The sequence below is a fragment of the Protomyctophum bolini genome, assembly GCF_963924005.1.
Source record: "Protomyctophum bolini genome assembly, chromosome: 5".
Classification (NCBI taxonomy): Eukaryota; Metazoa; Chordata; class Actinopteri; order Myctophiformes; family Myctophidae; genus Protomyctophum; species Protomyctophum bolini.
In genome coordinates, this window is record NC_137866.1 from 43380344 (window position 1) to 43404584 (window position 24241).

General features: G+C 42.8%; 4 protein-coding genes across 4 annotated transcripts in view; 3 read left to right on the forward strand and 1 right to left on the reverse strand.

Annotated features, from left to right (window-relative positions):
• Nucleotides 1-239: 239 nt before the first annotated feature.
• Nucleotides 240-1754, forward strand: LOC308315138 (E3 ubiquitin-protein ligase synoviolin-like; the record flags this gene model as incomplete). The annotated part of the gene is made up of 1 exon (XM_080762977.1): nt 240-1754. The coding sequence occupies one exon, from the start codon at nt 240-242 to the stop codon at nt 1752-1754; it is 1515 nt and encodes a 504-aa protein (XP_080619103.1).
• A 3272-nt stretch (nt 1755-5026) lies between these two features.
• On the reverse strand, nt 5027-6915 carry kcnk15 (potassium channel, subfamily K, member 15; the record flags this gene model as incomplete). The annotated part of the gene is made up of 2 exons (XM_080763076.1): nt 5027-6015; nt 6630-6915. The coding sequence occupies 2 exons, from the start codon at nt 6913-6915 to the stop codon at nt 5027-5029; spliced, it is 1275 nt and encodes a 424-aa protein (XP_080619202.1).
• Nucleotides 6916-16158: 9243 nt separating this feature from the next.
• On the forward strand, nt 16159-22829 carry LOC308315672 (uncharacterized protein). The gene is made up of 7 exons (XM_080763776.1): nt 16159-16440; nt 18043-18108; nt 18201-18282; nt 18392-18470; nt 19046-19112; nt 19588-19736; nt 19838-22829. Exons 1-7 carry the CDS (start codon nt 16297-16299, stop codon nt 20943-20945), a joined length of 1695 nt encoding a protein of 564 aa, XP_080619902.1. The 5' UTR covers nt 16159-16296; the 3' UTR covers nt 20946-22829.
• A 555-nt stretch (nt 22830-23384) lies between these two features.
• col9a3 (collagen, type IX, alpha 3) overlaps nt 23385-24241 on the forward strand; it is a 32142-nt gene continuing 31285 nt past the window's right edge. Inside the window, exon 1 of the mRNA XM_080762721.1 lies at nt 23385-23700. Coding sequence (XP_080618847.1) covers nt 23635-23700 — 66 coding nt within the window. The 5' untranslated portion in view covers nt 23385-23634. The remainder of the gene's footprint in view (nt 23701-24241) is intronic.

Below are 24241 nucleotides of genomic sequence, written 5' to 3' on the forward strand. Positions count from 1 at the left end.
GAGGTACTGAATAAGATAAGATACTGATCCGGTAAGACCCTGACATAGAACTGGACTGCTTTAAGACCCTGGCAGACTCCTGTAGGACACTGAACACGGACACTGATCTATAAGACAGCAGGGTTCTCAAAACCTATTTGGCCGTGCCACCCCCTGCTACCTCCTGGCCTAGTTGACGCACCCCCCCGAGGACTGGTGTCGTTGTATTTGCCCCGGATATTATACATTTTCCCAGAGCTATGGTGCGAGTGGTCCTGGTGACGGCCACCAGCCTGGCCCTGACGGGCGCGGTGGTGGCCCACGCCTACATCCTCAAGCAGCAGTTCTACCCCGCCGTGGTGTACCTGGGCCGCAGCAGCCCGAGCATGGCCGTGCTCTACCTGCAGGGGGCGGTGCTGCTCTACCTGCTGGGCTGCCTCCTCCGCGGCGTGTTCTTCGGTGCGCTGCGAAGCGCCGAGACGGAGCGCCTGGTGGAGCGCTGCGGCTACGCCGTCACCGAGACGTGCGTGGCGTTCACGGTGTTCCGTGACGACGCGTCGCCGCGCTTCGTGGCGCTCTTCGCGCTGCTGCTCTTCCTCAAGTGCTTCCACTGGCTGGCCGAGGACCGCGTGGACACCATGGAGCGCAGCCCGCACGACGCGTCGCCGCTGTTCCACCTGCGCATGCGCTCGCTGCTGTCCCTGCTGGCCGCGCTGGACGTGCTGTTCGTGCGGCACGCCTGGCGCAGCGTGGCGAGCCGCGGGCCGTCGGTGCAGCTGGTGTTCGGCCTTGAGTACGCCGTGCTGCTGACCATGGCGCTGACCACGCTGGTGAAGTACCTACTGCACAGCGCCGAGCTGCGCGGTGGCGACCACCAGGGGGCGACCGCGTCCTCCTGGGACGACAAGGCGGTCTACATGCTCTACACGGAGCTGGTGACGGGCGGCGTGACGGCGCTGCTGCACCTCGCCTTCATCGTTGTCATGCTGCAGGTGCACAGCTTCCCGCTGTTCGCCACGAGGCCGCTCTACCTGGCGCTGCGGACACTGCGGAGGGCCGCCACGGACGTGGTCATGTCGCGCCGCGCCGTGCGCCACATGAACGCCGCGTACCCCGATGCCACGGCCGCCGACCTGCGGGCCGCCGACGGCGCGTGCGTGGTGTGTCGGGAGGAGATGGCGCCGGCGGTGGGCGGGGCCAAGAAGCTGCCCTGCGGCCACATCTTCCATGGCGGCTGTCTGCGCTCCTGGTTCCAGAGGCAGCGCACCTGTCCCATCTGCCGCGCCGACGTACTCGCTCAAGGCACGCCCTTTGCCGATGCGCCCGCCACGCTCCCTGCTAGCGCGGTGGCTCCAGGAATGCCGTTGCCGCCGCCTGGCTTTCCTCCCGTCGCCTTGTTCCCTGTTTGGGCTCTCTTCTCTTCTGGAGCGCCCCCTGGTGGTGGTGGTGGTCCTGCTGACGTGGAGGAGGCCGCGGGGGAAACCCTGTCTGCTGCTGCGGGGCAGACACTCGCTTCCAGCTCCCCTGCTTTCTCCTTCCCGCCAGCTCCGTCGTGGCTGCTCCATGTGCCGCCGGCTGCTCTTCCCTCCGCGTCATCCATGCCTCCTCCTCCTCCTCCTCTGACGGGGCTGTCTGAGGAGGAGCGGCTCCAGTCTCTCCAGGACATTTACTCTCTGCTGGACGCAGCCATGCTCCACATCCACCACTACCTCAGCAGCCTGGCTGCTGCTGCTCCTCCCCCCACCAGCCAGGAGAACCAGTCACAGAGCCTCTGAGCCGGAGAGAGCCGGTCAGGCCCCCGGCCTGGAAGGCGACCTGTATACCTTCTGCATTATCATACATGCGAAATTGCGAATGGAGCCTTGTCCAGCTTTGTGTGTCTGTGTACCGCATTTGTGATGATTTGATTGGCTGCGGAATGTGATGATGTATGACGATAAGAGTGCCCCTTATTAGCGCCCCCTTAAGTGTGGTTTGTATCTATTTTACTTACTAATTCAGTCATCAATGTTTATATAGCTCATTGTGTATATTACATATAGCCTTTTTATTTTGGGGCTTGACCCCCCCTCTTATAGCTGCTTGCAGCTATATTAATTATTGTTTCTGATTCCAAGAGTAGGCTCAACAGTAGCTCTGGTCCATAGCCTTCTACTGCTTCGATTCTGCCCTGCAGTAAGGCTATGTGACTTTCCGTTTTAAATCTCAAATCGAAATCAGACCAGCCTCTCCTCTTTGGTGGAAATCTCACGAACGTCTGACCTACTCACCAATATTAAGACGGGTTGTGTCAATAGAAAGCCTACTTTACTTAGTGGACGCACTCTGAGTCCCCCACCACACCTATAAACGGTACTTTTTGGCCAAAAAATACTTTTAGTTACTCCGCTGCGCCCTCTACCGATATTGCCCAGAGAACTGCCTCATAGAGAATATTTTTCCTCCGGTGAAATAAATCCCTTTCTGGCCAAAAAGTACCGTTTATACGTGTGGTGGGGGACTCAGAGTGCGTCCACTAAGGAAAGTAGGCTTTCTATTGAATATTGGCGAGTAGGTCAAACGTTCGTGAGATTTCCACCAAAGAGGAGAGGCTGGTCTGATTTCGATTTGAGATTTAAAACGGAAAGTCACATAGCCTTACTGCAGGGCAGAAACGAAGCAGTAGAAGGCTATGGACCAGAGCTAGCTCAACAGAAACAAATAGGAGATGGTAAAGTGAAAGTCAGTGAGTGTAAGTTAAGTGTGTACGGTAAGATTTGACTTGAAATACATTATTCTAGGCTAACTGAAGACTGAGATAATTCACCAGTAAGACGCGCAAACGCGGGAAGCGAACGCAGCTGAGACCCTGCAGATCATGTCTGTCTGTGTGTCTGTCCCGCTGTTACTGTATATGTGGACATGGCCCCTTTTGTGCCCATATATGGAGCTGAGTGGACCTGGCCCCTTTTGTGCCCATATATGGAGCTGAGTGATTGCTGATGCAACACACTCCATATTTGGATAGCGGGACAGACACACACACAGACAGACAGACAGACAGACATGATCTGCTAGGTCTCATAGTAAGTGCTCACTGCGTTCGCAATTATATCCATGTGTGGATAATGAACTGATTTGCGATAGCACCAATCACTCACAATGTCAACTAGAACTGCACTCTGTCGACCGCTACGAACTTTAAAATCTCAGCCTCTCTGTAAAACATTGAAATTAAATACTAAAGTCGGGTTATAACTGGTGACGTAATTACGAAATGTTTCAATATTGGTTGGGTAACAGGTAACGTATACATTATGTAAGTTGAAAGTACTATACTGTGGTCGGCTGACTTTTTTATGTGCGTATGCTTCGTATAGTTATATATTCAATGTCGGGTTATAACTGGCTGTCGATGGTGATGTAATTAGGATATGTTTCAGTGTCGGGTGAATTAAAGGTAATGTCTGTATGTATGTATGTAATCTTAAACCTATCTTAATTACGTCACCATCAAAAGCCAGTTATAACCCGGCATTGATACATATCTTACGTCACCATAAATACCTACCAAGCATACATGTGCATTCGTACCAGCACGACCACAATACTTGCACGCTCTGCTTGCGCAAGTAATAACTCATTACATTACATACATCCCATCATGGCTCCTCTCTACTCCCTACATCAAAACGTTTTGTATTTACTAATAGCATAGTTTGTACCATGGAGTCATATCAACAACAGCAAATCAAAATGTCAAATGCACAAATGAGACAAATATTCCAATACCTGTTAAAGTTTTGATCTTTATGTCTTGTGCAGTAACATTTATGAAAACAAGATTTTCAGTCGTTTGTGCTTCTTTAAGTTTAATAGACCAAGATTGGCGAGACCAAATAAAGCTAAACTGCCAACTGAATTTCACAAATTACATGGAAGACAACAGTTTTTGTTATATATATATATATATATATACCGGTATATATATATATATATATATATATATATATATATATATATAAATGCGTGTGCGCTATATTTACATAGGAGAGTGACAGGAAACCAGAGAGAAAGGAAAGAACTTGGATTTGAACTTGGATTTTCAAGACTCACAGGGAGAGTATGGCCAGTGCACTAACTGGGCACTCATGCATATGTTTTCCAGGACCATATGGGAAATATACAACAATGTCTTGCTACATACGGTATCAAGCATGGGCTACATCCATTTAATGTGATTCAATCACCATCATCTCTCTGTACTGTACATCTATCTGTATACATTAGTGCCAGAGAATGCACTCCAAGTTTATTATGTCCCTGTTATAAATTATGAATGAACTCAGCTGGGCTAAGTAAAGGCCCATTATGCTTGTTGAGGGGCACAAGCCCCTCCTATGTCCAGCTTTGAGGGTTTGTGTAAACACAAACATTGTTTTGCTACCACCAGTCCACCACCTATGACTAGTTTTGAGTGTTTGTGTAAACATTGTGTAAACACAAACATTGAAGACAAAAGTAAGGACGCAAATTGTGATCGGCCGGAAAGAAATTATGTATGATGATAAGAGCGCCCCTCACTTCACACAGGGATGATTCAAAGTCTTTTTAAGGCTCTCCCTGTAAAGAATAATTTGTCTTGCTATGGTCTGTAGCATGAAGTCATGTCATTAATGCAGGAATGCACCATTTACCATTTAGAAAGCGGGTCCATCATAGTGCAAAGTCGCATTGTTTTGTTACCTTAAGCATTAAGCAAGGATCCTTTAAACACTGAATCACATAAGTTGAAGAAATACATTTCTAAATCTATACATTTCTAAATACTTTTGCATTAAGTGCATGAGTATAAGAGCACTCATTGTTTACACTGTGTGTGCTCTACCTGCCCCTTTTCATGCATTACACTTTGGAGCTTTCTGAGCAGGGGAAAAGGTTATGCTTGCTTTACAAACAAGCAAAATCATTTCAATAAACAAAACATTTCCACATACAGTATGAGGTCTATCAGAAAATATTGTTGTTTGCCAATTCAAACCCTGAATGTCCATCACTACGGCAGTCACTACACTGACCTCCGCCGAGAGCGAGGGAAACCCCTGAAGCTGTGCCCAGGTGTGCTACCTGGTGAAGAGAGTCCAGTGTTGTCCCTAAAGCTTGGAGAGTGACCGTGGATTCTATAAGAGATAGAGTTGTAATAGACAGAATTCACATGACAGCCGGGGTGGTCACTGTGTGACATGAGGAGACTGTCACACATGTAGCACATACAGGAACAGAGGGAACCCAGACTTGAGTCCGGCCTGCATCTGTCTGTCTTGAAGTGAAATTGCAGCTTCTGTATGCGAGGGGCACTCGTGCTCTCCTGTTCCTCTCCTGGGTAAGCGATTAGATTGGTGCGACTGGTTCCCTCCTCCATGGGAAGATAGAGGGTACTGTGGCTACGACTGTGCACCATGTTCGTCCTGCCCCTCTGCCCATCTCTGCTCCGTGCTCCTATGGCAGAGAGTCCGAGGGTCCTGTCCACAAGATCTTTCTCCCTCTTCAGTGAGGCCCTCTCCTTGGCATCTCTCCTTTCATCTTCGGTGTTCATGGTGAGGAAACGAAGCACCACCAGGTTGAGGAACGCCCCGATGACAGTGAGCCCCACCAGGATGTACAGGAAGCTGAACGCCACGTAAGGCGTCTTCTCCTGGAGGTCCTCCTTCTTCTGCAGGGCCACAAAGTCCCCGAATCCGATGGTGGTCAGCGTGATGAAGGAGTAGTAGTATGCGTGGAAGAATGTCCAGCCCTCAAAGTGAGAGAAGGCCGCGGCGCCTACACACAGCGTTCCGATGCAGGACAGGAAGCCCACCAGCACCATGTTCTCCATCGAGACCTCTGTTTGCCGTAAGCCCAGGCACTGCTTTATCTTGCAGAGGAGATAGCGGACAAACGTGTTCATCCTCTCGCCCAGGCTCTGGAACATGACCAGAGTAAGGGGAATGCCCAGTACGGCATACAGCATGCAGAAGACCTTCCCTGCGTCTGTACCAGGTGCTGCATGGCCATAACCTTAATGGAGAGAGAATGGAATTAATTATATATATTAAAGACTGAGGCAGGAAAAGTTCTATGTTAAAATATCAACCTGTAAAACATGGAAAGTCCATAATAAGACAATCTTGTGTCATACAATACAATTTGTACAATGTGTGTGTGTGTGTGTGTGTGTGTGTGTGTGTGTGTGTGTGTGTGTGTGTGTGTGTGTGTGTGTGTGTGTGTGTGTGTGCGTGCGTGCGTGTGTGTGTGTGTGTGTGTGTGTGCGTGTGTGTGCGTGTGCGTGCGTGCGGGCGTTTCTGTGTGTGTGTGTGTGTGTGTGTGTGTGTGTGTGTGTGTGAGAGAGTGTGTGACTGTGTGTGTGTGTGTGTGTGTGTGTGTGTGTGTGTGTGTGTGTGTGTGTGTGTGTGTGCGTGTCTGTGTGCGTGTGTGTGTGTGTGTGTGTGTGTCTGTGTGTGTGTGTGTGTGTGTGTGTGTGTGTGTGTGTGTGTGTGTGTGTGTGTGTGTGTGTGTGTGTGTGTGTGTGTGCGCGCGCGCGTGTGTGCGTGCGTGCGTACGTGCGTGCATAATATCTAATGGTATAACACTACGACAGTATAGGCAGCAGGCTACAAACAAATCAAACTCACCAATGGTGGTGATTACCGTTATGGCAAAGTAAAAAGAACCCGCAAATTTCCACTGCCTCCCGGCGCGATGAGGCTCAGCCTGCAGCACGACTCGCTCGATTTCCCGGTAGTCGTCCTCCGAGAAGCGGTACTTCTTTTTCATGTCGCTGCGTTTCTGCTCCAAGATGCGCCGGCGAGAGCTCTCCGTCTCGGACTCCAGCGCGTCGAACACCGCTGCGCCCACCAGCAAGTAGGAGAACATGCACAGGATGAGCGAGAGAGTCCGAACATTTTGCTTTTTCATCATCTTTTCGGTCCGTGAAACTCAGCGTGGTGCTGAGAGAGAGAGAGAGCTCTAACAGTGAAGGCACGGTTACAGGTGGTATAGAGGCTATACAACGCTGTTCACAATATAGATCTCAAAGAGGGGGTGTGAGGAGAAGAGTCGACCGACCTCCTGTTGCGTGAAGAGATATCAGCCTCGTGGAGCCAGTTTCGGAAAGCCAGCACAGACCCAACTCCAAGGAAAACGACTATATAGGTTAGAATAGGTGCATTAGGACATTATTCGACTGTGTGCAACGAGAGTATAGTGCGCACTAGAGTTCCCGCACGGTCATCTGTTTCTGTCATCATATAACAGGTGGCAGTGGCTTCAGCACTTCGCATGCGCAAAGCAGTGGCCAATAAAACATCCACGGCGTAAATTATTTATTTCTATTAATACTTTATCCTATACTGTAGGCTACACAATCCCTGCAATCCGCAATGCTATAAAAGGTTCTAAAAGTTGATGTTCCAACTTCAAATAGCCAAAAATAAGAGGATGTGGCGTGGCTGTGGATGGGGGCGTTTTTCCATTATGGAAACAAGCGAGTAATCACGTGGCTGCTGAATTTACTCCACATGTTGCACCGATGATTTTCAAGCGACTAACTCGTCTTGAAATCTCATTTTCTAGCTAATTAAATTCAAATCAGTTATGAATATGCTTGTCGAGCGTGGTATAAGCGTTCACACAGCGCTGCCTCCCCATTGAACCAATCAGCACCACGGACAGCGTCACAGCGACACGGACAGCACCATGGACAACGACAACGGACAGCGAGATACATGTGCATTTTCTAGTTTTAATCCAGTGCCTCGTAATAATCAAGGGGGAAAAAAGCATACCCTATTTACGCTCTTTAATTTAATAATATTAACACAATATTAAAAATAGTTAGGCCTCCTTGAGCCTTTAACTGCAGGGGCATGCAATAAATGGTGTAATGGTAAGCCCCTAGATGCCATCTGCAGCCTAAATAGTAAAAACCTATTACTGCAGGTTCTGCAGGAGTTAGCCGTCTATATAAAAGGGTCGGTCGTGTTTCTGATAAGCGCTATACACTGTGTATAGTGCACACTGCACACTGCCAGTGCCATGCAGTATAAAGCCACCATTTAGTTTTTCACATAGGCACCTTTTTAAATATTGGCAGATGAAACGATGCAGTCTACCATTCATTGTCAATGGAAGACAGCGACATGACGTTGCAAAGACGGAATGATGCATGAAGGCTGTAGCTGCTCCAAAGAAACTCACAACGCGTATTTGCATCGTCTCATCTGCCCGTGTGAACGCACGCACCATGAGTTCCACACCGTATATATAGATGCCGAGAGCCATGATTCCATTATAAGTAACTTAAGCTTAGATAATGATTCCTAAAATAGTTACAGACTGTTTATAGAGAACGTTTAGGTTATATATAAGACCTATTTGTTGATGTTGATGCCAACGATATGTTTTACCATTGCATGTAACTCTTATACTTTCTTATACAACTTTCTCAATCCATCTAATGCATTGTATTAATGTACATTTATAGACTATATATATAACCTAATTGTGCTGCTTTTCAAGGATGTGTTGAAATTTGGATAGTGTTAGGGATTGAACATAAATCTGTGCTGTCCCTGTGTCAGTGTCAATTTTCGATAAATTGAGTGAAGGACCCCAATGGAAACAAGCCATAATAGGCTTTCTTGGGTTTAAATCTTTCCAATTTTTATACTTTTACTCCACTGCATCTCAGAGTCAAATTTCGGTACTTTTTACCCCACTACAATTATTTGAAAATATAAGTTCAGTCAGATAACTCACGAATAGATTGAACAAATATTTATTATCGAATGAGAATACAAGTGTGCATATAACATTTTATCTTGGCGTTCGGCTCTGCTATACATTTTTCTCCCTGCTCGGCACAATTATACAACCATCAGTAGTCATTAAGAGCAGGGAGATAGATATACAATAACAACCCCCCGTTGGAAACAGAATAGCAGCGCCCACCGGTGCATGGTGCTGGGGTGCATGGCGATGGGTGCAGAGGAAGGAACGCAGGTAGAATCTAGACCTAAGTGATCTTAAATACCCTGCCCGATTGGTCAGCTGATTGATTGCCACCTCAGCGAATGACATGTGGGTCTTGCATAACACTGAATGAGCCCCTCGAGTATATCTGACTGAACTACTGTAGCTAGCCTACTCTGCAAGCTACATATCATTTACTAGTTACTTATTTGGATTATTATCACAAAACACCAAGTAAAAAGTACAGTATGTGTGTTTAAAATGTATGGAGTGAAACCAAAAGGTATACATAACATACTTACATATACTCAAAACATTTACAGTAGCCTACAGTGCAGTAGGCCTACTCAGGTAAATGTGCTTCATGTTAGGCTGCCCACAGAAACTGGCCTTATTTTTTAGAACTAATTCAGCTGCTTTATAGTAGACTATACTCTACCATGTCCGTGTATATGTTTTAAATGCATTCATGATAGTGGCATCTCATACTCTCACTTGGAGTAGTGGACTGGAAACCAATACACTATTGTGTGATAGCTACAGTACTTGTTGCCATGGTTACTCTAACTGTGCTGCTGATAACCAGCAGCACAGGCCGGGAGCTGTCATTAAAGGTTGATGCTATGTTGGTGTTCATAATCCAACAGGGAGTACATTTATCGCATTTCTGCATATAAACGATCAAAGAAAATTGTCTCTCTCTGTTGTTCATTGCCTAGATTTGGATCGTAAAAATATAGGCTATAGTATGGTACTCTTGACAGTGAGCACAAATTATATTAGTAAAATATGAACATATTAACGAACAACCCTCCTTTATAGAGTCACAGTAAAATGCATAATTAACTGGAGAGTGTACTCTCCAGTACATTCAATGTGTTGAATTAAAGTAAAATAAAACATTTTTAAAATAACTATTAAATAGCTACATATTCCCATAGCAACCATTGCTATAGAAGGTTGCTCAGTAACTCTCCAGCTCTTTAGTAAACAGAAAATACATCTGACCAATATCATCTAATCAAGACAGAGAGAGAACTCATAAAAGGATTAACATACAAGCACACAACATTGGAACTGGAACAATATAACATTGAAGTGACCTTTGATGACATTTGTAATACACCTGAAAATGTATTTTCTGTTCACTAAAAAGCTGGAAGACAGGGATAATCTGACCCTGAATAAGACATGAGACATGGCCAAAGCATTTCCGGGGGTCCACAGCCAAAAACGTTAAGAACTCCTGCTTTAAACAGTTCTGTGATCTTATTGTGATGTCAGAAGGTGGTGGACAGCTGTCTGATCTTTTGTTCCTCTCAACCACAGCAGGATCTGCTCACCATGGCTCTGCTTCTGTGTTAAGTACCTAAAATAGGCCATGTTTGGGCCCTGTTGTGTTGTGATTCAATCCAGCCAGCTATTGATAAATGAATTAAACGTCAGTCTATAATCGGGGAACCAGCAGCACTTAAAGCCACACCATGCCTGCCTGTTAGTCATGTCCTTTTCAAAGCTGAGGGAGCTGGGGGCGGAACGGGGGCGGGATGCGACCGGGGGGATTGGGTGTTAAAGACACACTTCATCAACATGCAGAAAATATTAACATGACATTTATTTATTGTTTATTGGCATGAAAATGTGATTCATGCTCTAAACTAAAAACCCATCCAGGAATGTTCATTTTCTTTTGGAAATGGTCTATCTTTAAACAAATATTTAGCCATTAGTAACACTAAGACTTCAAGCTGCTATAAGCATTAATATGTCAAAAAGGTTAATGACTTTGGTATTTGGTATTCAGACAGCCAGCAATGAGTACAACGCTCCCAAAAGAAATGTAGTCTCTGTGACAAATCTAGGGGCCGCAATCTGCATTCAAAGGTTTTCCTAGAGGTGAAATTACTAACCAATCAGGAAGTAGACAGGCAAATCGACCAATGACAAAGCTTCTAGGAGAATCTTTGAATGCCGATTGTGGCCCCTAGATTGTGTCACAGAGACTACATTTGTTTGGGGAGCGTTTTACCCATTGCTGGCTGTCTGAATACTAAAAATGATATAAATAAAAATGTCATTAAAATGTTGACATATTATTGCTTATAGCATAAGTAAAGTACTTTACATGTTGAACAACAGAAGTAAACAGTTTAATGAAAGCAGTATCTTATTTGGTCAAAACATTTCTTCTCAGAACATTCAAATTCGATCTGTGTGGAAAGTGCTCAGTGGGACATGATAATTGTGAATGTGTTATATTAATTCATCAAAAACAATGCTTAGAAAAGGCTGCGTATAAGCAGATGTGATGTTTTTTGTCTTGCATAATGCGCTTTGGAGTATTCCGGTTTTTTGGGGGTATTCTCTCCTGGCTGAAGCAAAAACACTGCTTTGACATCGTTGGTGATGCTGTGAATGAGCACCAGTGGTGGACAGTAACTAAGTATGTTTATTGTTTACTTGAGTAGTACATAACTACATGTTTTAAGTAACTGTACTTGAGTATGTTATGTCACACCATGCACTACATTTCAAAGACAAATATTGTACTTTTGACACCACTGGGACTCAAACATGTAAAATAACATTACGACCCTATGACTTGGAAAATATCCAATCTCCATGCAAGCTCACAATGCACATTGTGTATACTTTTAGTAGAGTGCTATATTTGACCAGAAGTATCCATACTTTGACTCAAGTATACTGGGTTTGAATACTTTGTCCACCACTGATAATAAGGCACATGGCATCACGTGGAGAAAAGAAGAAGATGTGCCTGAAGGCAGCTTCCCCCGTTGATCGAGCGGCTCTGCAGGAAAACCATTAAGTAGCCTACTGGAGCTGAACACAAATCAAGCACCTCATTATAAGTCAAAGATTCAGAATGAGAGCAAGGTGGTCACGCAGGGATCAGGAGCTCAGAGCTTATGCTTCTACGAATCTATAGAGGATGGGAGGAAAACGAGAGAGAGCTGGCCGGGGCAAAGGATACATGAGGGACAGAAACAGGACAACATTATCTATCAGCATCTAGTCTGGGGCCCACCAATTGAAGGTTCAAAAATGGACCCTTGTTGAGGGTTCCAATTCGGTTCCAATTATACACTCTCAGTTACAGACCATAAAGGTCCATTTAGACGAAGAAAAGGAAATGAACCAAACCAACTGAAAAGCTCTAAATGTTCCAAGTTTTATGAAAAGGGTGTGATTTTGTTTTAAAAGATATATACACTGACAGTACATATGTTGCGATCAATAACATGCCAATACCTGAATACCTACAGTATATGGTATACCCAACCCAATGTATGTATCATGTGCAAAAAAAGAACAATTCATTTTTACATCTTAAAGGGATATTTTACTTTCAAAAAAACTTTTTGTAAATTTTACTCTTGTATATCTCATATATCTTTAATATATCTCTTCTCCTCTATTTGTCTTTTTTATGACAAATAGAGCAGGTGTATGATAGCAAGTGGTCTCAATTCAATGACACATTTGGAAACTCACTTTGACTTGATTATTTTGGCTGGTGGTTATAAATGAAGAGGGAAAACAACTGAAAGCTTTTGGAATGCATGGAGATATTTGCTGGGCAATATTTCCAGCCACAATAGTCGCGATCCTGTCCAGGTCTGTTGTGTTTGATGACAGGCAAACAAGGCTTCATCAACATGGTTGTGACAAACTTGCATCCATATGGGATTCGTTATTGGATTGGTGGGTCAAACAATAGCCACTTCATTATAACCTAGGTGTGATTGTGGACGAATGCCTAGATCCTTTTCCATGGGAGATGCCACTATTCAGGCAATGATATTGATATGCCAAGGATAGCATACAGATCTGACACTTACAATGTGCATTACATTCACCCGTTCACACACCGACGGTGCAGGATACCATGCAAGGCATGCCCATCAGGAGCAGTTAGGGGTGCAGTCATTCAGTGTCTTGCTGAATGACACTTTGACACTAATGCAGGAGGAGCCGGGAACCTTCAGTATCACAAGTGGACCCACATACCTCCTGAGTCACTACCGCCCCTACTGTATATATTGTATGTACTCCAATGTACCACATGACCACAGAGCATCCTTATTCTTAGGGGAACATTCTCCAAAAATAGCAGAACTATAAGCTCACAATGAATCACTTCATGACACGTTGTGAGCTTGTCATTATTTTCTGTGAAGAGATTTAGTGTAGAGGGGAAAAGGGAGGGGGTCTATAGTTATATTTTGCCTAGTGGACTCAGGTCAACAAAGTACTGTATAAGGTTTAAGTGTCAAATTATACCACTTTGTTTGTTGTTAGGGAATTTGCATGGTACGTTTGCACATTCCTGGGATGAATCCTCTGTATATTTACCCATCCTAATAGGGCATAGCAGTGGCGGCCATTTTCTGGTTCCACTCAAGTTGTGAAACAGCTGCTTAAATCAGGTTTAAATTGCTTATTTAGTCAGCCTGTGGCCAGTCAACTGTGGCCAGTCAACCCTTAAGCCTAGAATCAAGCTCATGACTCATGGCCCTGAGGTGCATACCCATAACAAATGAACCCAGTAAACTGAGAGAGAGAGAGAGAGAGAGAGAGAGAGAGAGAGAGAGAGAGAGAGAGAGAGAGAGAGAGCATACATTCAGCAAAAGTATAGCCGATCTACAAGCTCACAACGCATCCCAAGAGATGGTGTAAAGGGAAAAAAGGAGTGGACTAGACCTACTCCAAAATCCAAATCTCTTTGCCATTTGTTGGTCGTTGTTTTTTTTGCGAATGTTCGCCCCAGAATCATCATGCATGTGGGTCAAGTAAGAGATATCATTTGAGATTATGGTTCCCCACTAACCAATGTATGTATATTAAAATCTTTAGCTGAATTCAAAGCTGTTGAATTAGGTTTGAATCCATTTAATGTCGCTGCAGCAGTGAAAAGCAACAGCCAACGCTGGATGCCTGCAGAACCCTGCAGTTTCCACAGTAACTATAAGACCAAAAATAGAAACCCAAACCAGGGACCATTCAACATTCAATTCCCAGCAATAACGCAATGATTCTATTCATAGCTTCTAATGGTGTGATACACATGTGTGAAAATGTGGCTCTCCAATTACTGTCAAAAGATCAAATCATACATTGCCTGGAGCCACCGATTCTCATTCCACAATACAAATGTAACTTACACACGTATACTGTACTTGGGACATAGACATATACCGGTAGGCTATTGGGAGGTTAATTCCTGCCAGACTTACTGGAAATGCGTGCTGGGAAGAGTGTCTTGTTTGACAAAAACTCTAAATAAAGTATGTAAAAAACAAAATAAAAGGACTGTGTGTGTGTGTTCGTTCAAGAAATTATCCTAAAGCTGCTATAGGTTTCATTGAAAATTAATAATAACTTGTTTTATTCATTCAACCTTCATATACTTGGGGATATATTGAGGGCACTCAGGGCAGAGCCCTCATTTAACCATAACCGCAAGCACGGAGCAGCGGACCCCTCACCAACCTTAATCCGGTCGTATTAACGGACGCCTCACCAACATTAATCCGGTCGTCACTCCTAATTTCTACTTTTTCCTGAATTGTAGACAAATTGAACTACCACTAATTTGTGGGAAACCACTTTGAAAACCACTGGCCTAGACCACAATTAAGTGAACTGGGTAGTGAGGTTGTATGCAGTGTATGATATTAACAAAACAACAATTATGTTGTGATATTTCTACAACTACAGCCTTTTCTACATGCTTACATTTGCGATAAAAAAGTGAATTGTTCAATTGTGTGCACTTGGCCTACAGCTTACTTTGTTAAAGAAGCTTGAACCTCTTTCATAAATGTAGCCTGTGTGTTATCACAACATATTCTCACTCTCAACTTCTCAAGCCATACAAATCTTGATATTTGAAATATTTATAATATTGTGCAGCCCAAGGGGTTAGTGAGCTACAGAGTGGAAAATTATAGCCACCAGTGTCACTACAATATCTGATACCACTAATTAATTAACATACTGTCGTTTTCGCTGCAGTAAGTAGTAGGCTATGCACCCCTGTCGTGAAATGAACCTTGAACAATTTTACGGAATTATACATACTCATTGTATGAGGGTGTCACATACCGATTACTGAAACGATGAACCTCTGCCCCAATCTTTTCAGAACGGCCTGTTATAGCACCACCAGGAGGCCGACTTTTGTAAAACACATTTTTTGATATTACTCCTCCAGATTCTGTCCAAAAATCCCACAAATCGTTACACAGTATTTATAGTCATGTTATCAAGACGGATCTGTCCGATTTTTCATATTCCATGCATCCTAATTGGCTAACATTGGCTTTCAAAGTTTGCAGGATTGGCCCGTTTTGAGCAAAAAGCCTCAAATCATGAACGCAGCATGCAATTTACGTGAAAACTAGGCTGAGGAATCCTTTACATTGGCCTGTTATAGCGCCACCAACAGGTGGATTTTTGCAAAACACATTTTTGGAACAAAATGCCTCAAATCATCCAATTAGCCCTTCACTAAATCCCATCCCAAAAAGCGATTGTCCCGTGCCAATCCAAATAGTTTAGCAACAGTTGCTATGCAGTTCAAGCTTTCTTCACTTCTAAGTGCTATTGGACAAGGATGGGTTGGGGAGGGACTTAGTGAAGGGCTAATTGGATGATTTGGCTAGTGATGGACAAATCTGTTTTTACATTTTATTTGTGGTGTGTTTAAATGAATTAATTAATTAATTAATCATGAAAAAGTAGTGCACACTCATGCTGCAACCAGCATTGGTATCTTGCTCTGGGCTCTGATTGACAGCTGCATCAAATCATTTAAAAACAAACAGTTCAAATGTTATAGAATATAGACCATTCCACCGGAAATGAATGGATTCTGTTCTCAGAATAAAAGCTTAATTCTATAAATGGACTTTGTATATAGACTTTGTATATAGCCCTACACCTGGTTAGCCTACGTAATATATACTATAATAATATATACTACTAATATATGTTTTTCTTTGGCTCGTTTTACATCTTGTATTATTATTATGTTGTGTGTAAAAACACATTGAGTAGCATGTTATGCATGAAAGGTACTATAGTAATACTTTTACTTTGAAGTCCACTAGCCGGAAGTCCGGTTTTAATTTAACACGTCTATCTTGACGTCGGCTGGAAGGAAAGGGCAGATAATGCATGTCTGCTTACGCTCGGCTTTTACTGGAACATAAAAAGTTGAACTCATGCCAGATTCGACCAGTGAGACAGATTTCACACATATTTATGTTTTCTCGAGTCGGTAGTCTGTTTTAATAAACAACCATGGAGGACGACTGCGTGTGTGAATATGATTCGACCTGGGACACGGAGGAGAGTGATGGAGACGACCCGGCTGGAGGAGGAGAGAGCCAGACGAGAAGCAACAGAACCAGTCAAGACAAGAACAAAACATCTTGGAGCGCGCTAGTACGTGCACTTAATTGTGTAGTGTTTTGATTTTTTAAATTTTTAATAAGTTTCACAACTTTCACAGCATTTTCAGTTAAAACACTCTTGTATGAATAGATAGTTCTACTATTAAACCTCGCGTCACCAGACTTTCCGCAGTACCTATCTATGGAAAGCCTGGTTTCTATTTGCTGCTCGGTGCTCATATCCGATTTACAGCCCGCCTACCGTATCCGGTGATCCGCGCGCACACATGCATGCTCTCATAGTTTCCCTATCCGCCTTTTAGGCTGTGACCGGATCTGCAACATACAAAGCGAATGAGTCCCAGTTTAGTTCACTGGGCTACTAGGCCAGACCCTTGATAATAATAATTATTCCTTCGTCACCTGGGTGGTTTATAATCTACACACACCATAAACACTACGACAGTGTTGCTCGCCAAAATGTGACGCGTTGTTAGCTTGTAGATCTGTTCCTTTTTTTGGCGAGCGACACCCGATCGCGTGATGGAGAAGGATAAATGACGCTTCATCACACCGTCGGGTCTTTTGCTCAACATAATGACATATTTTAACTGAAAGTGTCGACGTCGGGTCTCGCTTCGGTACCTCTTTAAGAAAATATGTAATTTTTGTTACTGGGAAAGAAAGGGTCGTCACGACCTATTTATTATTTATTTTTAGCCTTGCCTTGCATTGCATTCAGTCTCGGGTCTCCGTTGCGCGTCGGTTGGTGGTGTAGCTTGCTGAAAATAATAGATCTGCAAGTACACATAACATCACGACGTGACGTTTTGTGAGATTGTACATCTGCCATTTTCAGGCAGCGTACTGCTTCATTGCTTTTGCCTGCTGGTGGTTGGTTTGCTAACCACCAAGCTAGCCAGTAGCCACATAGTTGGCAAGGTTCCAACTCATGTTAGAATGCATGAGATTGTAATGTATCATATATGTTTGCGCATCTCTTTTGCTATGTTATTCTACGACATTTAATAGATCTTTATTGTCATTGCTTGCATGAAACAACGAAATTCAGTTTGGAGCTTCACCACTGGCATTGAAATAAATAACCATACAATAACCCAAAGTGCAATAGTGTTGGTGCAATGTAATAGTCCAAAGCACTGTGCCATCCATTTGAAAGTGCATAAAATGTGTCATATCTCTACTTACTTTTTTCAACAAGATTCACATGGGAAAACATTCTCTGTGGGTGATGGGGTGACATTTACAGCAGCACACACTTAAGGGGCACACATGTATGAGACACAAATTGACAGGTGTCACTAATTACCCCACACCAGCCACAACTCACCTGTCAACTTGTGTGCAATTTTATGGAATATCAACCATTCTAGGGATAGGCTTGATATTATACTACCGTAATAGATGTCTGGGTATTTTGGTCGCTAGAGCACTCGGCTTTAGTCTACAATGTTGTGGGTCACAAACCCAGCTGGTCTATCCAGGGCATTGAAACGGGGATAGACCTCGTTCTAAAATGATACTGATAAAATAAGCTCTACTTGTGAAGATGCACAATTTGTAGCATAAGTTTATATTTCACTGGTGAATGTTTTAAACGGTCCATCATTTGCTCATAATCATATCTTTGCAGTGGCATCATGCGCCCAGAAATATGAGGGCAGCAAAGGACATGCAGAACTACAGGCGAGGTTATCCGGTGAGTGTCTGAACAACATATTATGATAGATTAAATCAGTTTATTCATCAAACTGTTGAGCAAGCTGAGCTTTTTGCTTATTCTTTTTGCAGAACCTTACAGATGATGATTGTGCAGAGGAAAAGATGAACAATTTGAAGTTCTATCTCAACCAATTTCCCTCTGCACCTGATGGTAACTCAATGGACTGTCTTGTGTGTTCTAATTTAATAATAATCTAGTTTTAATTTGTGTAAAAAGTATGTCCGTAATGACACTTTGCATGTCTGTTTCATTTTCATAGAAATCTATGTTGAAACATTCCATAAGGAGTGGAAAACAGACTACAAGAGACTGGAGAGAGTTCACTCTTACATTCAATGGTATGTATTGTTCAAGAAATTGAACAATGGATTTATAATATAAAACATTGAAGAGACTGCTTTTATGTGTATTCAATGTATTATTTAGGTGCATAACATTGAGTCATCATAATTTTGCTGAATATGTAAAACACCAGAGTGCTGGTGATTTTGAACCGACAAGATTTTCACAGCTCCTAAACATTTCCCAAATTGGATGAATAATTGAAAGTTACATTCTAGCAGGGAAGAGGTTAGAAGATAATGAGCTAAAGATGTTGTCAAACACCACTAATGGACAAGACCAGCTCAGTGGAGCGTCCCAACTGTCCACCCTTACTCAACTCAAAATGTATTTATTTACCAAATTTAACATGACCAGGTCAACCAAAGTGCTCTACAGATTAAAATAAGACAAATGGCAAACAATACAATATAAACAAACATTAGAAAACATAATAAAAAGGACATTAAGAAAAGAGCAAAAACAGTGCAATATAAAATACACAATCAATCAATTAGACATTGCCCCAATGGAGAAAGAATAAAAACGGATGATTTGGGTGTTTTTTTTTTTCAACTCCTCTCCATCTCAGGTTGTTTCCACTACGGGAACCTGGGGTTAACTATATGGCTTCAGAACTCACCAGGAAGGAGATTGAGGTGAGTGGAGACAGCTAGCCTCTCTCACAACAAAGGTTGCGAGAGAAGTGACATTTCAACTGATTTAAAACAAAACTCAATGGCTCGTGCAAAATTGCTGCAGATAAGAGACGTGACACTAAGAGCATAAGAATTCCAGGCACATTAAACATTTTTACCTCTAAAAATGCATATAAAGTTTGGAGCATTCGCCTCATATGAAACAACTTTTGCCTCTATGAAGCAACCTTTTTATTCTAGTTTGAGGCACAACTGTGCCAACAACAAACAAATGGAAGGCATATTATGTAATATAAACTCAAGAAACACAAGAAATTAAATGTTATTTAATTCTGAAACGGTGACAGAAGCATGACTCAGCTCTGGCTGAATAGAGCCAGTTCTGGTGGAGAGAGAGTCGGCTGTCTTCCATAAAAGGTTGTGGAGATGTTTGATCTCAACTATATTTTCATTCATCCATGTTTGTTCCCCATAGGCGTTCAAGAAGAACGATGAGGCCAAGAAGAGACTAGTGGAGTCCTATGAACTGATGTTAGGCTTTTACGGTATCCAGTTGATTGACAAAAAGACCGGTGAAGTGAAACGTGCAGAGAATTGGAAGGAACGCTTTGGAAACCTTGAACGGTTAGTCACAATTATTTTCACCATAGCTACCTCGGAAATACAAGTTTTTGTGTAAGTTTATTTCAGCCTCTACCTTTCTGTCTTATGTCCTCCTCCTCCAGGAATATGCACAACAACTTGCGTATCACTCGCATCCTGAAGAGCCTTGGAGAGCTTGGCTTTGAGCACTATCAGGCCCCGTTTGTACGCTTCTTTCTAGAAGAGACTTTGGTGAAGAAGAACCTCAGCAGCGTTAAACGAAGCGTACTTGACTACTTTGTGTTTGCCGTACTGGACAAGCAAAAGCGCAAGGAGCTTCTGCGATTCGCTTATCTCCATTTTGAACCAAAGGACAAGTTTGTTTGGTGCCCCCGAAAGACTCAGAAACGGTTCAAGAAAGCAGAAAAGAGGTCTGAGGGGAATGGAGATGGAAGGGACGACGTTTCGGCACGGGCTAAAAGTAAAGACGAAGAGGCAGTGGGAGCGCAGAAAGAAGAGTTGGCTGGAATGGATAATGCAGCAGAGGTTCAGAAGGGACCTGATAAAACGGTGAGTGGAGACAAAGGCACATTTTCCAAGGGTGCCACCGAGTCTAAACTTGATACTGGAAATGGAAATGCAGAGGTTGAGTCCGATGAAGAATTTCTTGGGAATGGTTGTGAGGATGAGGAGGAGGATGAGGATGAAGATGAAATGGATCAGTCAACCAGTCCTGACAATGAGCAGGAAAAAGAGGAGACCAATTTGACGGAAGAAAACAAAGATGCCAGCAAATTCAAGGACTCCACCGAGCAGCCAGTCAAAGTCATGCAAACTGATGGGGAGGCAGAGTTAGAAAAACCACCGAAGAAGAAAAGGGAGGATGACATGGTACTGTCCAATAACAGCCCCTCAGGGGACTTTGCAAATGGCCAGACCGAGGAGAAAGTTTCCTCAAATAACAATCCCTCTGGTCAGACAAGTCCGACAGTGTCTACACCCACCAAGACCAAGCCTGAAGGTCCTGCTAAACACTCGCCGTCTTCTTCCTCTGGGCGGGAGGAGAAAATTCCAAGGACTGACTTTAGTCAAGTGACGGATAAAAAGGAAGAGAGAGAAACGGTGCAGATGACACAGAGGAGCTCTGACAAATGTGGTAATGAACAGACAAATGGGAAAGACTCTGAGGAAATGGATGTAGAGTCAACACCCCTCGGATCAGACCAAGACATGGGGAATTCATGTAAATAGGGCTAGAGGTTAAAAGGACTATTTGAGCAGTAATTAAATGTAACCGAAGGACAGAGTATGAAAGTTTCCAGGCCTTATGTTTTACTCTGCAATATTTATGTATTGATTATTTTCCGTCAAGAAGTAAAAAAATAATAAAGTAGAAATGAGAATTCAGCTTGCAGGATGTGTAGCTGGGGTTAAGATCCTTCTATATGGGTAATCTTACAATAATTAAGGCTGACTTCACTTCACATTTTTAACCTGACTCCTATCATTCCTTGGCGAAGACATTCTGACATGCTGGAAATGCCTTTGAGGGCAAGTGTTATGTCACATTTTCATAGGTTCGCCACAATAGAAGGATACAATTCAGGTTATTAATATTGGCGGAGTTGCCAATGAATGTTCAACACATTAATTGGCAAATTCACCACATGAACCCTATAGCATCCCCACTCAGCGGAAAACATTCAGAAAATTACTATTTTTGACAAAGGAAGAAGAAGGAAATGCTAGAGGACCTAGTATAGAGCATTTGGGAACCCTGGTCAACTAATTATATAGCGTGGTAAATATACAAGTGGTTATAAAGATCCATACAGGATACACTTATTGATCATTTAATTTGGATAAGAATCAGTTGTAAATTAAATACTTGTAACATAATTTAAATTTTGGTTCACAACCTAATGGAGTTTTTTTTTCTTTTTTTTTCTATTTTCTTTTTTTCATGGGTCCACAGTCAAATGGGGATATGATTTTGGATACGGATTTTGCACAATTTGTATGTTTCCGTGCAGAAACGTTAAGTAGAAGGCTGAACAACAGACGACATAGCCAAAAATATAACAAGACTGGTTGATTGTATGTCTTCTTGGCAATATTGAGATATGATTTGGTTTAAAAGATAAGGTCGACTGTTAACACACTAAGGGGATGTAGAAGCAGTATATGTGGCCATTTACAAGCCAGGATGATTTATTTGGTCTCGTTATTTATTGATGCATTTTATTTTTTTATGTTTGCACTTAATCTTCGGTACTAACTATAAAAGTTATTTATCTGACATGCTTATCTTCATGATACTGTATAGGAACATGGTGATTACATTACAAGGCTGAGTTCTATGAAGTACTTTTTACCGTGTAGTAAATACAAGGATATTGGTACCGGCAGAATCAAGTGCTGCTATTTTCTGATATTATTTTCATGAAATTTGTCTATGTTTAGCCAAAGCCCAAATCATTCCTAGGATATTGAATTGCAATTCTCAGGAAAACCCTGTGGTAGATAGCAGCTTTTTGCTCCTTATTCTTGTGGCTGTTTTACACCCCCAGCAGCAAGCAAACACTAATGTTGGGTCTATTTTTCACAGTCAAGTGTGACTCAGTGATGTGACAACACTCAATGATTTCTAATTTATATAGTACGGTATGAGCTTAAGGTTGGAGCAACACTCACCATGGAACAAAGATCTTGAACTTACAGTATTTTCTGAAGGAATATACACTTAATAGTTCACATCTCAGGACCAGCATGCAATTCTGGGCGTAGTTTTAATCACTGAGTCTACTGTACCTTTTTTAAATTGAGATTGTGAACATTGCTGTTATTGAGTTTCAGCTTGGTGTTCTCATTGCAGTGACACAAGAAACGTCTATCTACCCATTTCCTGTTGAATTATAAATAAAATGCTGAACAACTTGCAATTTGCTCATTTGTGCTTTAACATGAAGTATTCAGAATACACTGTAGCTGTACTGAAAGAACTGTCCCACAGTCTTCAAATGCAAGAACAAGGTTTAACCCTGTAACACCCAGCGTTGCAATACTACAACATATTTTAATGAATTAATTAAAACAAAAAAAATCACGTCATCATTGATGTTCATTGCAATGCCATTGGTCCTGATATTTGCATATAAATACCCCCCACAGAGGCTGACATTCACACACATAAAAAATCTCTGGACAATTTTTAACCATTTTTAAACTGACCTTTGACCTTTAACCCTAATAAAAGTAAGTAAAATAACTGTAATATGTTTTTTTGTGATCATTAGAATGTCTAGAACATGTTTTATTCATTATTGTGAAAGATATCCCCCAAATGTAATTTATTATTATTTTAATAATTATTATAAATGTGCATAACATTTACAAGTAGTAGTAAGGTTGAAATCGTTTTTTTGCAAATAGGCTATGCCCAAACATGGCTGGCAATGCTTTCATGGGATCTAATCCCTATCCGGTCCTACTACAGGTGTGCAGATGAGTAAGGCTGGGAACGAAGCTAACAGGTATGAAGTATACTTCTTTCTGCTCATGGATGTGTTCCCTTGAGCTTATTGGTTAGAATTCTACCTCACATGTCATCACTATACACTGACTACAATGTTTAGCTCTGCCTACTTTCGTGAGCTCCGAAATGGTTCCTCGATCGCTCTCCCATCACTTCTCCCAGTCCTTTGACCACCAGTTCCATCCCTCGCCCCCCCCTCACCCCTTTGCAGTACGCGAGCTGCTTGAGTTCAGCCCCTTCGGCTGGAGACTCGGGTTCATCTGGAATCAACGTGAATGCCATTCAGGAGCCGAGCACTGTAAGGTGAAGGATCGCTTCGTGGCGATTTCGGGGGGAGCGAACAAGGACAGGGAACGGGGGTTGACTTTTTCCGCGTAAAATCGGATTTTAAGGGCTAGCGGAGCCATGGCGATGTTCTCTGCTCTTGGGGTGCTCTTCCTTTGCCAGCTTTTGGCATCATCTTCAGGCCAGGTAAGACTTTCTGCTTGCCTTATCCAACCATTAGTGTCATCTGCTATCCAATACATGCAGTATTAGCAAACTGCTATATGTGTGTTGATGCTTTTGTTTCTAAACGTTTGTTGTGCATGTGGCTTATCACTTATCAGCCACCCACCAAAAGCATTATTGTCTAATATATAGGGCCAGGCCTATCAATTATGGCAGCTGCTTTTGTGATGATGATAATGATGATGATGATGAGACACTTTTATATCTCCAGAGGCCCGACTGGCATGTTTGTTATCCTAAATATCATATTATTAGACACTGCATGTGCGCCTAAGCAATTGATTATTTTAATTAGGCAACATTGTGCATGAATATATAGGCCTATGACTGGATAATGTGTCCCCATCATAGACTAGGTGGCACCTATGGTCTATGTCTACGAAACTTATATGGGCCAAATTGCCTGCAGGTGGCTAGGACTTTCACAGTAGTTTATGAAGTTGAGGTTATGTTTTCCCTGAACCTGTGGAATGTAGGGTAGGCTACTGGAGATCAGTGGCTT